This window comes from Carya illinoinensis, chromosome 9 (assembly GCF_018687715.1).
Source record: "Carya illinoinensis cultivar Pawnee chromosome 9, C.illinoinensisPawnee_v1, whole genome shotgun sequence".
NCBI classification, from domain to species: domain Eukaryota; kingdom Viridiplantae; phylum Streptophyta; class Magnoliopsida; order Fagales; family Juglandaceae; genus Carya; species Carya illinoinensis.
Window position 1 is genome coordinate 9148266 of NC_056760.1, and position 12754 is coordinate 9161019.

At 35.4% G+C, this 12754-nt stretch overlaps 1 protein-coding gene across 1 annotated transcript; it reads right to left on the bottom strand.

Annotated features, from left to right (window-relative positions):
• Positions 1–220: 220 nt before the first annotated feature.
• On the bottom strand, positions 221–4549 carry LOC122277189 (cysteine-rich receptor-like protein kinase 10). The gene is made up of 7 exons (XM_043087095.1): positions 3642–4549; positions 2501–2638; positions 2260–2381; positions 1961–2171; positions 1432–1669; positions 802–952; positions 221–704 (listed from the first exon to the last, which is right to left on the bottom strand). The coding sequence occupies exons 1-7, from the start codon at positions 4435–4437 to the stop codon at positions 480–482; spliced, it is 1881 nt and encodes a 626-aa protein (XP_042943029.1). The 5' UTR covers positions 4438–4549; the 3' UTR covers positions 221–479.
• Positions 4550–12754: the final 8205 nt, after the last annotated feature.

The following is a 12754-nucleotide window of genomic DNA, read 5'->3' on the forward strand; positions in this document are numbered from 1 at the left end:
GCTTGACAGATCTGTACGCCCCAAACGATTATTGTACGTACTCGATGTCATCTAGTGAAGGCGAAGAATAGACTCTGGATATGTCAGTTTAATATATATGCTTGTGCTTCTATCATCCGCTAATGACAAATATCATACGACAAGACAAGATTTGTTTTCTTGCGAATTTTCCTTTTCAAGCAAATCTTTAGGTTCTCTTACTTTACCTGTCTTACATGCGTAACAACGGAAATGATTTGTCCACGGACAGTATATTACGGCCCCAACCCTCTATTGAGTTCCTCGTGTTTGCAAATTGGAGTACAGGTTCCACCAACTACTAACATAACATCATCAACTGGTTCTGGACAACACCTCGTCTAATCACATTATCGAGGGTATATTTCAGTAAGCGATATTTCATTAACAGACCCTGAAATTACTTTACTTGAAGAAGATTGGTCTGAGCCCAGCTCCTTTGTTGGCTTGTCCAGCTTTGCTCAACTTCGATGCAACAATGCTGGCTGCTGAGGTAATGGTAGCGTAACAGAGTAACTGTTAAGCATAAGAACTATTGTTGCCATTGTAGGTCGGTTTGCTGGAGCTTCTTGAACGCACAATAACCCAATATGGATGCACCTAATAACTTCATTTCTTGAATAAGAATGTCTGAGAGCCGGATCCAACAACTCCAAGGGTGTCCCACTACTCCATTGATTCCAAGCCTGCAGTAATTCATGAAAATTTGATTTTGTTTTCTTTGTTCATGGCCCCCTGTACCAATAAAGCAACACATAATTATGATATCTTTTCCATACTCACATAACTCAAGAGGTCCTCGGCATGATCTGATTGATTAGAACGGCGGTTCTTATGTCCACTTATGATCTCTAGAACCAAGACTCCAAAGCTAAACACATCTGACTTTACAGAATATCGTCCTTGCATTGCATACTCTGGAGACATGTAACCACTACAAAGGGAGTACGAAGAGAACAATTTAAGCAAAAAGATAAAGACATTTTAATTGAAAATTGATCGTGCTAATATATTTATGCAATTTTTAGTGTTCCAAGCCAAGCAATCTCAAGGGATAATGTTTTGCACATAGCATCACGAATTGCACTCAGAGCATGAATTGGCAGTGTTGAAGTAACCACCCATTTTACTTTCAAACATTTGATACGTTTCCTAACATGCTAACATGAAAACGATAATAAAATGATTTTGTTGATTTAGATCATGCAAAAAAAGATATGGGGACTATTTGCCTAGCTAGTCTGTCTAAGGGGATAATGTTCTGCACATAGAGCATCACGAAATACACTAGTCAGAACATGAGTAGGCATGTTGAAGTAACCATGAATTTCACTTTCCAGCATTTGCTAACAAGAAGAATGCCACTAAAATGACCGCTATCATGCAAAACAGATATGGCGACTAAAAACTTACAATGTACCAACAATTTTACTGGTATTTCCTTGAGTTTGATCCACTACGAATATTTTTGCCAAGCCAAAGTCTGAAATCTTTGCATTCATATTATCATCTAACGGAATATTGCTAGCTTTGAGATCACGATGAATAATTCTTAGCCGAGAATCTTCATGAAGGTAAAGAGTTCCTCGAGCGACTCCTTCAATAATCTTGTAACGTCTTAACCAATCCAATTGTCCTTGCTTCGCAGGGTCTGTAAATTTGTCAAGATTAAATATTCAACGTTGAAAAGCATGGCATTTGAGCAATTCAAAAATATGATTTGGCTCAGCTTGAAAAAAAATTCTCGCTTATTTCTAAGAATTTCAGCTTCTTTAAAACGATTCAATTCTTGAAAGTTCAAGACAAAGTATTGAAAGATTTGTGACAGATCAATATGATCTATTTTTTAAGCGCTAATCATGCATCCCCTTCGACTTAAAACCAGAGGTAGCCCTTTTAAGGGGAAAAAAAGAACTGGACGTTAAGTTCAGATGGGTCAGACCGAATAGAAAGTAATCAAGGCTTTTGTTGGTCACATATTCATAAACGAGTAACTTCTCTTCTCCTTTGAAGCAAAATCCCAATAGTCTAACCAGATTTCTATGTTGAAGCTTGGCTACCACTAAAATCTCATTCTTAAACTCGACGGCACCCTGCCCAGAGCTTTTAGATAGTCTCTTCACAGCGATTTGTTGCCCATTAAAAAGGGTACCCTGAAAATACATTTGAAACAAGGTATAACAGTTTTAATACTGAGTTCATATAAATCTAACTGAACTTTAGTATAAACTAAACACGTACCTTGTAAACAACACCAAATCCCCCTTCTCCTATCTTGTTATCATCTGAGAACTTGTTTGTGGCAGCTTCAATAATATCCCAGTCAAATTGCAAGGACTCTATGGTTTTAATTTCATCTCCCACTACACAATCAAACAGTAAATACAACAATTTTAAACTGACCAATTTCAGCCCAACGTTGTTTAGACAACAGAGACAGAGCTTAAATAGATTCCATAATTGAGAAACATTTATTCTTCACCGTTTTCTTTGGACACCATATTGTATTTCTTCATTGCTCTCCTCCGAAAGAAGCAAAAGCCCACCAAGAAGAGAACCACGGCAACAGCAATTGGGATGACAATGGCAAGAATTGTGAGAGACGACATTTTGCTTCCTCCTGCGAAACACAGCATGCATCATTGACATGTTACAGATTGAGATAGTTCAGGTGAAAACTACTCCTTTACAACATAAGTGACATCAAAGTATATTGATATAGAAGATATACTACAAATCAGAGGCGGCCCAACCATAAAAGCTACAGGCCGGGACCACAACATATGAGGTTAGTGGAAAGAGGTTTAGTACAAACTTTTAACACATCAGAGCAAGTGACGCTGCCTGCATTCTGATCTCTTTTTTTAGGCTGAGCGCCTGCAATGTGATTAGGTGTTGTTTTAGAGGACTTTATCTTCACTTTCACTAAGGATTTCTGTGCAAACCCAAAATATATGTATCTATATATAAAGGCCACAAAAACAGTGGGGTGGAAGAACCAGATCTCCTGAGTCTATAAAACAATTTGATGTGATTTCGATCGGGGAAATAATCTGTGCACGGGGAGAAATACGCACATCTCATGCATTTTCTGTGTATATGACAACTAAAATAAATGTCCTGTACTTGTTATTACATCTATGGAAATGCTTCTGGATCACATTTGACAACTAAACTTGACATCATTCAATAAAATTAATTGTTTTTCATTTTTTCTAAAATTCTTAATTCCCTAACACCATTCATTTTATATAGCGACAAGACATCTTATAAAAAAATAATAATAAATATGCGCAAATGATCCACCCCGAGACCCATCGTCGACTTTGGGTCATAAAGATCCTCGTGATTGTGGGTCTCCAGGATTGTCTAGTCTTTGTAATCCTCAATGGTCGACCACGTCTTACCTCTAACGTTTATTACTTTATTTCAATTTAATTTTTCTTTCAGTTTTTATCGCTTACAAAGATGTCACCTTAGTAAAAAAATTTCAACGTAATATTTAGTGTTTCCTTAAAAAAGATTTAAAAAAAAAAAAAAAAGTTAGAAAAGCATATATCCGGTAAATAAAACACTACCCCCACCTACAAGAAGTTAGCGATGCTATTTGAGAACAAGAGTACCTGGGACAAGAGGCGGAACTGTAGGTGGAGCAGCCGTTGTGACGTTGTAAAATGGGTACAATTCATATCTGAGATTACAACTCGGTAGCAGAACCCTTCCACCTTGTTTCCCACCGCAGCATGATGGAAGACTACCAATGGCGCTTCGTAAACATCTATAGCAATCGGACACAATCAGATACGGCGTGCAGTGCACCAGGCTGTACAGCGTCTGCAAACTGTTGAATTCCTCTTCCTCCGTCGCAAACTGCTTTCCCGACTGAGAATTCGAGGCCCGCGTCGCCAACGAATTCATTGTGGTGCCCAACAACTGGCTGAAGCGTTCACTGTCCGCCGCTTGGATATTTCCAGTGTTGATCAGGTAATACCTCGGCACTTCGCTCACGGTAGCGAAGATGGATTGGTTGGAGTAACGTAACAAGCACTCGTCGTACCATATTATAGAAACTTTGTCCAAGGGGCAGCGCCGTAGTATCTCTTTGGTCGCGGCGGCAACACAGTCCTGACAGACGGCGGTGCTGACGTCTCCCCGGCAGAGAGAGAGCCCGAAAACCACGTCAGGAGGGTCCTCGCCGGCAGAGGCGTTGTAAAACCCGGTACCGGACCATGTGGCGTTCGAGGAAAGAGAGGAGAGGACCGAGTTGAGGTTGGATTCGAAGCTGCCATTAGGGGTGAAGAAGGTTGAGTTCGAGCAATAGTGAATACTGTAAGTGGGTACTGCACGTTCACTGGTAAGGCTAAGGGAGGCAATCGTGAGGAGAGACAAAAAGACGACTGGATATTTCAAAGAAGGCATTTTGGTGGTGCTCTACTCTCAATGATTCTTAAATTTTATGTTTGTTTTGATTTTGGGTCTCAGAGTCAGTGGTTGACAAAGTTCAGCGACGAGATGTAGCAAGATATGCTTCAAAAAAAAAAAAAAAAAAAAAGTAGGTGTAGCATGATATGTGCATCTCGCGGACATGGATGATTGAGTAATGCAGTTAACAAAAGCAACTCCGACCGACTTGTGCGCGTGCGGGTCAACAATCTTTTTCTTTCGCCTTTTTTGCTTTCTTATTTTCTATTATATTATTAAAAATTGTTATACTGGACTATAGAGGCTGAAAGAAAAGGAGCTGGAAGCTACGAATTAACGATGACCCTCGCCGTGAAGGTGATGGGGATGGAAGTTGGAAGGTGTAAAGGTAAAAATTGACTAGGATTATATGACTAAATAATAAGGTTTATTTTATCATTATTTGATTAAATTTGGATGAATGATAAGATTTATCTTATTTGATTAAATTTGGATAAATGTAAAATAAGTATTGATTTGTATCTAAATAATATTGAGTCTATCTAAAAGTCTTAGGTGTTGTTTAGATAAGTCTTTGAGGTTAAAATTGAGTTCTGGAATATTGATATTTATCAAGAAGAAAGCTGAACAGAGTTTAGTCAATAACAAAAGATATTATCGCAAAATGGTAGCAATTCGTCGGAACACGTTTTCGAGTCTGTTGCTAACCGTCAGCAGAGTCCTACTGCGACTAGAACTCTTTCCAGACTTTCTATTTAAAGGGATTCGGTTTTGTATCTTTTCAAACACTTTGAGCCACGAATTTCAGAGAGGATATTCTGAGCATTTATGAGAGAAAATTCACTTGAGAATTTTCATGGGGTTTTTCATATCTTCTTGAGTGTGATCATGCTTTGAGTGTGAACGAACATCGATTGGATTTCAGCCTCTGGAGTTCCAGAAGGGAAGTCAACATTTGAAGATCGCTAGAGGTTCTGGCTGCTACTGCGGTAGAAGACAAACGGGTCGTTTGTCTAGGCAAGTAAAAGAGTCGAATTGCAAAGGTTTTGTAATTGATTATTGCTTGTAATTGTTCTTCAAATAATAAGATTGACTTTCCTGGGTTTGGCTGCCCCGTAGGATTTTACCTTTAAAGAGTTCTTTAAAGGGTTTCCCTTCGTAACCAATCGTTGTGTCTTGCAAGTTTGATTATTTATTTTAAAGTATTTGATTCGTTTCATAATCTTGATAATTGAGATCTAACTTATTTGTTCAAGGAAATTGGTAGACAATTTCGTGGTTTTACAGGAGTACGTTGGGAATTTCAATTGGCATCAGAGCGTGGTTCACTCATTCGAGTGTGATCCGTGCCCTTGTAGATCATGTCGATGTCATTATACGTTCTACCATACTTCGATGGGGAAAACTATGCTTATTGGAAAGTTCGTATGAGGGCTTTTCTCAAGTCTTTGGATGAACGTGTATGGCATTTGGTTGAACGAGGATGGACTAAACCCGAGACATCTATAGATGCTTGGACAAAAGATGAAATCAACAATTGCAATTTGAATAGCAAAGGACTTAACGCTATTTTCATGACGGTATCCTCCGAAGAATTTAAAAGAATCTCCATGTGTGAGATTGCTAAAGAAGCTTGGGATATTTTGGAGGTTACACATAAAGGCACAAGAATAGTAAAAAATTCGAAATTGCAAATGCTAACCTCAAAATTTGAAGAGATTAAAATGTTGGAAGACGAAAATTTTAATGATTTTTATGCTAAACTGAATGATATTGTAAATTCCAGGTTTAATCTCGGCGAGAAGGTGGAGGATTCAAGGATCGTGAGGAAAATTCTAAGGTCTTTACTTGAAAGATTTCGATCCAAAGTTACCACTATTGAAGAAAGTAAAGATCTTGATGCAATAAGGGTAGAAGAATTGGTAGGTTCTTTACAAACGTATGAAACTTCGCTTCCTCAAGCAAGAAAATGTAAGTTTATTACCTTAAAAACTATAGAAGAAAATCAAGATGATTTTTCTGATGAAGAAAATCTTAACAATGAGGATATAGATCTCATAGTAAGAAAGTTCAGAAAATTCATGTTTAATAAAATGTATAGTGAAAAGAAAAAAATAGGTAAAGAATTTTCTGCAAAGAAAAATTATTTTGAAAAATGGAATAAAGAAAAATCTGATAAAATAAAGTGTCATGAATGTTCTGGTTATGGTCATATAAGAATTGAATGTCCAAATTTCAAGAAAAGTAAAGGAAAAGCATTGAATGTCGCACTTAGTGATAGTTCAGAATCTGAAATTTCAAGTTCATCATCTGATTATGACAATACTTTTGTGGCTTTTTCTACTATTGTTAATGATTTTTCTTACATTGAGCTAACAAAATCTGAAAGTGATGATGACAATAGTGATTCGGAGATTGCTCTAGTTGTGGATGATCATGAGTTGAGTTTACAAGAAGCTTACAATGATGTGTGTGAAGAAGTGATTAAATTAAAGAAACTCAACAAGAAGCTGTACAAGAAATTCACTAATATGGAGAGTGAGAAAAATAATTTGTCTGAGACATTCAAAATTTCTGATATTGAAATAGCAAGATTAAGGGATCAAAATATTGCATTAGAAAAGGAATTGGAAAAGGTTCAAGAAAAAACAGCAACACAGAAACTAGAAGAGATGTTGAGTTTTCAAAAATCTAGTTGTGATCGCACGAGTTTGGGGTATATGACTTCCCAAGGTATGGAACTTAGAGACCCATCATCCGCTGCCACCTCATCAAAAAATATCATTTTTGTTAAAAGAAGTCAAGATGAGGAAACTCCAAAGAACGCCGTGTCTACAACTCATGTTCCAAGAGTCTCACATGATAGATCAATGACAAAGAAGTCCAACCAAGGTAAGTCCAAAGATAGGTTTATTCCTACTTATCATTATTGTGGTGTTATTGGTCATATAAGGCCAAATTGCTTTAACTTGAATAAAGTGAAGAAAAATGGATATGAAAGAAATCTGAAAAAGAAAGGAAATAGTCTAGAGAATCAAGTTTGTGATATGAATCAACAGATAAACTTTTTAAGTCTCAAATTTGGTGAACTAGCAGATTTTTACTCTCAAAATAAAGAAAAGATCATACAAAATGGTGTTGATGAAAAGAATAGGCCAAAATTTAAAGTAAAATGGGTGGTTAAAAAAGATGCCATGTTACATTAATTAATAGGACTACTTGCATGTTCTTACTTTCTTTATATTATTGCACTAGTCTAGGACATGCATTTTATTTTTCTGTTTTGTTTTATGTTTCTGTTTTTCAGTTTTAAATAAGAAAAATATAATATAAAAAAATTCTGGTTTGGTTCAAAACTTTTCTTTAAGGAAAGTGCATGCTTGATATGTCAAAATTTGAGCATTTGTGTTCTCACTTAATAAATTCCTGAACCTATGCATCTCTCTATTTTGTGCAATTCACTTTGTGCATACTAACCCTATGGATTATCTTGGCAAAATTCATTTTCAATGCACAGTGAGAAACTTATATGTATGTTTTTTTTTATAATTAAAGTTCACATCATTTAATGAGATGCTCATCAAAGATAGAGTTCATACCTTGAATTGACTAATACTAGTTGAACCTAGTACATCAATAAAGAGCTCTCCTCTTGCCAAACACAAAGAGTTGATCCATATAGAAAAAGTCGGTGTTAATTCATTGCGGAAAAAGACAAACACCCTATACGGATCTATCTCCTTAAGTCCTTATAGAAAGAATTGTTGCTCTAATCATTGTGAAAAAAGATGAGCAACAAAAATGGACATAAAAAAGGGATTGTGCAAACTAGTGTTTGGAGAAGATGCTCATGTATCTAGGCCCTAGCATAAAGTTTGACTTTTAAGGTGAAGCAACAAACTCTTGTGAGCATCTATAAGAAGCAATCTTTCATGAATAAAGATATCAAAAAAAAAATATATTGAAGAAAGGAGTTCATAAAAATGCTATGTTATAAGTATACTCACTCACACACTCACATGAACTTTGACATTGATGATCTTATGAGGATTGAACATCCATAGTGATTGTTGCAAATAAAAGGGTGTACTTTATTGAATTTGTTTTGTGAGTTACATTATGTTTGAACCAAGATGCATTTAGGCATGTTACTTGCCCTATTGCTTTATATAAAAAAAATAATAAAAAAAAAAATTTTTTTTTGGTTTGTTTGAGATATGAGCCTAAATATGTGTTTTTGGTCTCTTATGCTGGTGTTATAGTAGTCCCAGTGGGACTCTTTTTCCTCGGGCACGTGCCTAGGGACACGACACTTATGTGCCTTATGTTTTTTTCTTTATTGTGTCTCATACATGCGCCGACCTCCCACCCCCTTTCTCTTTTATTTTGCACGGCATCTAGCTCTCTCACACATTTCCTCCTCTTTTGAGACCCAACTGAATCCTTCATTCACTCATATCACTAGTTAGACTTTTGAAATTCTGAAGATCATCCAGTTCTACTCATCTTTGCATCCTAATCAAGGTAAGGTTTATGTGATTTTCGGACTTCTGAAATTTCTAGAGTTGATATGTATTTCAGCCGATTTATGAGGGGCTATTCATTATATGTGATTTATTTGGTTGGGTTGCGTTGAAATCACTATGGTTGCTCAGTTGAGTATTTTGTTTGCATGTATTGAGGATGGTTTTTGAGTGGGTCCTTAGCCTTTGTCATTCGGTTTTCATGGAATGCCTACCAAGTGTTTGTTTTTTTGTCTCAACAAAGTTGTCTCAATCATTTGCTTATTGTTTAACATACATTCATGCTCATACATCATGTGCATTTAATCCATGAAAAATTGAGACACATGAGAGTTGTTCATCATGTCTTTCTTAGTGTCTTCATCTTGGTACACATAAGTGATATTTATTCTATTTTTTGTCTTGTCAGATTAGTGACAAAAATGGGGAGATAAACAAATTGGAATATCTTGATATTGTGAAATTTAGGGGGAGTTTGAGTAAGTGGGAGTTTAATGAATTTGCTGAAAATAAAAATGGGAGCAGCAGAATATTGAGGGGGAGAATTAAGTATTGAACATGGTTATTGATGATGACTAGAACACTTTCTTTTTGTAGGTTTACATTACATCTAACCTTTGATTATTATTGGGACTAGTTTCAAGGAATGTTCTATGTCATTTCTTATCATTACTGTATTAAGATATTTTTCACGAGATCTTGGTCTGCTGGTTGTTTTTGTCTTAGGTACACACTACATTCATCAAGTTGGTTTTGTGACCAATCTTCCAAAGGGAAGATTGTATATGCAAGACATTCATCAAGTTGGTTTTGTCACCAATCCGCCAAAGGGGGAGATTGTAAAGGCAAAAATTGGCTAGGATTAGATGACTAAATGATAAGGTTTATCTTATCATTATTTGATTAAATTTGGATGAATGATAAGATTTATCTTATCATTATTTGATTAAATTTGGATGAATGTAAAATAAGTATTGATTTGTATCTAAATAATATTGAGTCTATCTAGAAGTCTTAGGTGTTGTTTAGATAAGTTTTTGAGGTTAAAATCGAGTTCTGGAATATTGGTATTTATCAAGAAGAAAGCTGAACAGAGTTTAGTCAATAACAAAAGATATTGTCGCGAAATGTTAGCAGTCCGTTGGAACACGTTTTCGCGTCTGTTGCTAACCGTCAGTAGAGTCCTACTGCGACTAGAACTCTTTCCAGACTTTCTATTTAAAGGGATTCAGTTTTGTATCTTTTCAAGCACTTTGAGCCACGAATTTCAGAGAGGATATTCTGAGCATTTATGAGAGAAAATTCACTTGAGAATTTTCATGGGGTTTTTCATATCTTCTTGAGTGCGATCATGCTTTGAGTGTGAACGAACATCGATTGGATTTCAGCCTCTGGAGTTCCAAAATGGAAGTCAACATTTGAAGATCGCCAGAGGTTCTGGCTGCTACTGCGGTAGAAGACAAACGGGTCGTTTGTCTAAGCAAGTAAAAGAGTCGAATTACAAAGGTTTTGTAATTGATTATTGCTTGTAATTGTTCTTCAAATAATAAGATTGACTTTCCTGGGTTTGGCTGCCCCGTAGAGTTTTACCTTTAAAGAGTTCTTTAAAGGGTTTCCCTTCATAACCAATCGTTGTGTCTTGCAAGTTTGATTATTTATTTTAAAGTATTTGATTCGTTTCATAATCTTGATAATTGAGATCTAACTTATTTGTTCAAGGAAATTGATAAACAATTTCGTGATTTTATAGGGGTACGTTGAGAATTTCAGAAGGAACACGACGCCTATTTTTGTAAGTTTGTAACTTTCTTTAAGTTTCACTTTAAACCAAAAAATAAAAATTGAAAAATAATTCAAGACTAGACTTGAAAAGAAAATTTAAATAAAAAATATTATTGATTTTTTAAATATTATTTTCATTGTTTTAACATGGCATAAAATGAAAATAAATAAATAAAAATGAATCATTTTTAACCATTTAGCATGGTGTTGAAAAATAATAAAAAATGTGATGGCGGCTTTCCAACTACAGGGAAGGAAAAAAATGGAATCAACCATTTAATATTCAAATATGGAAGAAATTGAATGGTCAATCCATATCAAATTCAAGTTATGAATCAAGAAATCGGGGTGGCATACTAATCTAATAGATAAATTTAGGAACGTTATAAAACTGTACAATTGCCATATGAGATTTATTCTGCCCAAAAATCATACATATAATTTATTTTTCTCTCCCCATAACGAGACCATTCAATATAATCATGCAATCACAGAGAATCTCTATCGAACACCTTGTTTCATGGTTATCAATTAGTAACAACATTTAGCACCAAAAGTCAATGTTTTGAGTGAAGATCTTATTATTATTTTTCACATGCCTGGACCTAATATGTAAAACCACTTTTTGTATATGAGAACAAGAAATAGTTATTCCCAAATCCTGGTATTGTCTCTCTTTCAAGAGTTTACTTCATCATTCATACCAGTCTCTAAACTCCCATTTGTATTCTGATAAACTTGGCCCAATGAGCAGTACTCGTAAAATGTTATGACCACAAAATCCATGTTTGTGCATCTCTCCAAAGTAAAAGACTCGGGGATCAGAAATACTGCCCTAACTTTACATTCCTTAAACAAAAACTATAGCCAAACACAAGTGCTAGTTTCATTATTTGGAGACAGCGAACAAGTAAATAGTATGGATCGAACGGACAGCGTTTCCGTACATCTTCGATTGCAGTAGAGATGCAGTTTTGACAGAGGTCCGGGGTCAGATCACCACGGCAGAGAAACCGGCCGATGATCGCGTCGGGAGGGTTCTTTCCGGTATTCACTCTGTAGAATCCCTCGGGAAGGGTGGAGTTAGAAGAAAGAGAGGAGAGGAGGAAGTTGAGGTTGGCTTGGTAGGTGCTGCTGGGAGTGAAAAAGGTTGCATTTTGGCAATCGTGAGATGCGTAAGTAGGAGCTGCTTCAATGGTGAGGCTCAACAAGGTTATTATGATGGAGATTAGACACACAAGGCATAAGGAAAACTTGCAAGAAGCCATTTTTTTTTCTTGGCGATGGTTTTCTCACACTGTTACTCCCAAATTAAAGTTTGCACTTTACAGGCATCGCCACGTTCACTTTACCAATGATTTTCTCCTATTTTGCCTTCTGTTTCTCACAAGTGAGATCCACGGAGATGACTTGACGCTTCTTGACTTTTCTGTCTTCGGGTGCTGAAAAACCTAACATAAGAAATTAACACCTTCTGGATATCAACTTTTGCAAAAGTTTAGTAAAGGTATCCTCGCAGATAAAAGTCATAAATAGATCAAAATAAAGTTATTTTATTTTCTTTTTTTGTTTTTTTATAAATTTATTTTATATATTTTTTAAAAAAATTATAAAATTATTTAAAATATTTCCTTATTCGTTAAATAAAAAAATATAAAACATTGGTGACTTTTTTTAATATTATTTTTATTGTAAAATTTAAAAAAATTGTATTATTTTTTATATTTTGTTGCAGAGTTTGAAAAAATTTTAAATTAAATAACGATTAGATAAAAAAAGTCAAAGTCAAAGATTTGAAATTGAAAATATTTTATGGCTAAATGATGTTTAAAAAGAAAATATCTTAAAATACTAATGAAAAAAATATTTACGGAATATTTCTCAGCACTTACTCGTAAACAAAATGACTCGTTGAATTTTAAGTTTTGATTTCCTTCGGATCAACTGGTACTCATTGAAGTGCAATCGATCGCCATGCTCTATTCTTCAACATTAATTTGCACACTAGG

What these genes read in the sequence shown, in the direction of transcription:
- LOC122277189 (XM_043087095.1), bottom strand. Translation starts at nt 4,437, where the DNA reads ATGCCTTCTTTGAAATATCCAGTCGTCTTTTTGTCTCTCCTCACGATT. An exon ending in AGTTCCGCCTCTTGTCCCAG is followed by an intron (nt 2,639 to 3,641) that starts GTACTCTTGTTC and finishes TGTGTTTCGCAG; the next exon opens with GAGGAAGCAAAATGTCGTCT. An exon ending in GATTTGGTGTTGTTTACAAG is followed by an intron (nt 2,172 to 2,259) that starts GTACGTGTTTAG and finishes ATGTATTTTCAG; the next exon opens with GGTACCCTTTTTAATGGGCA.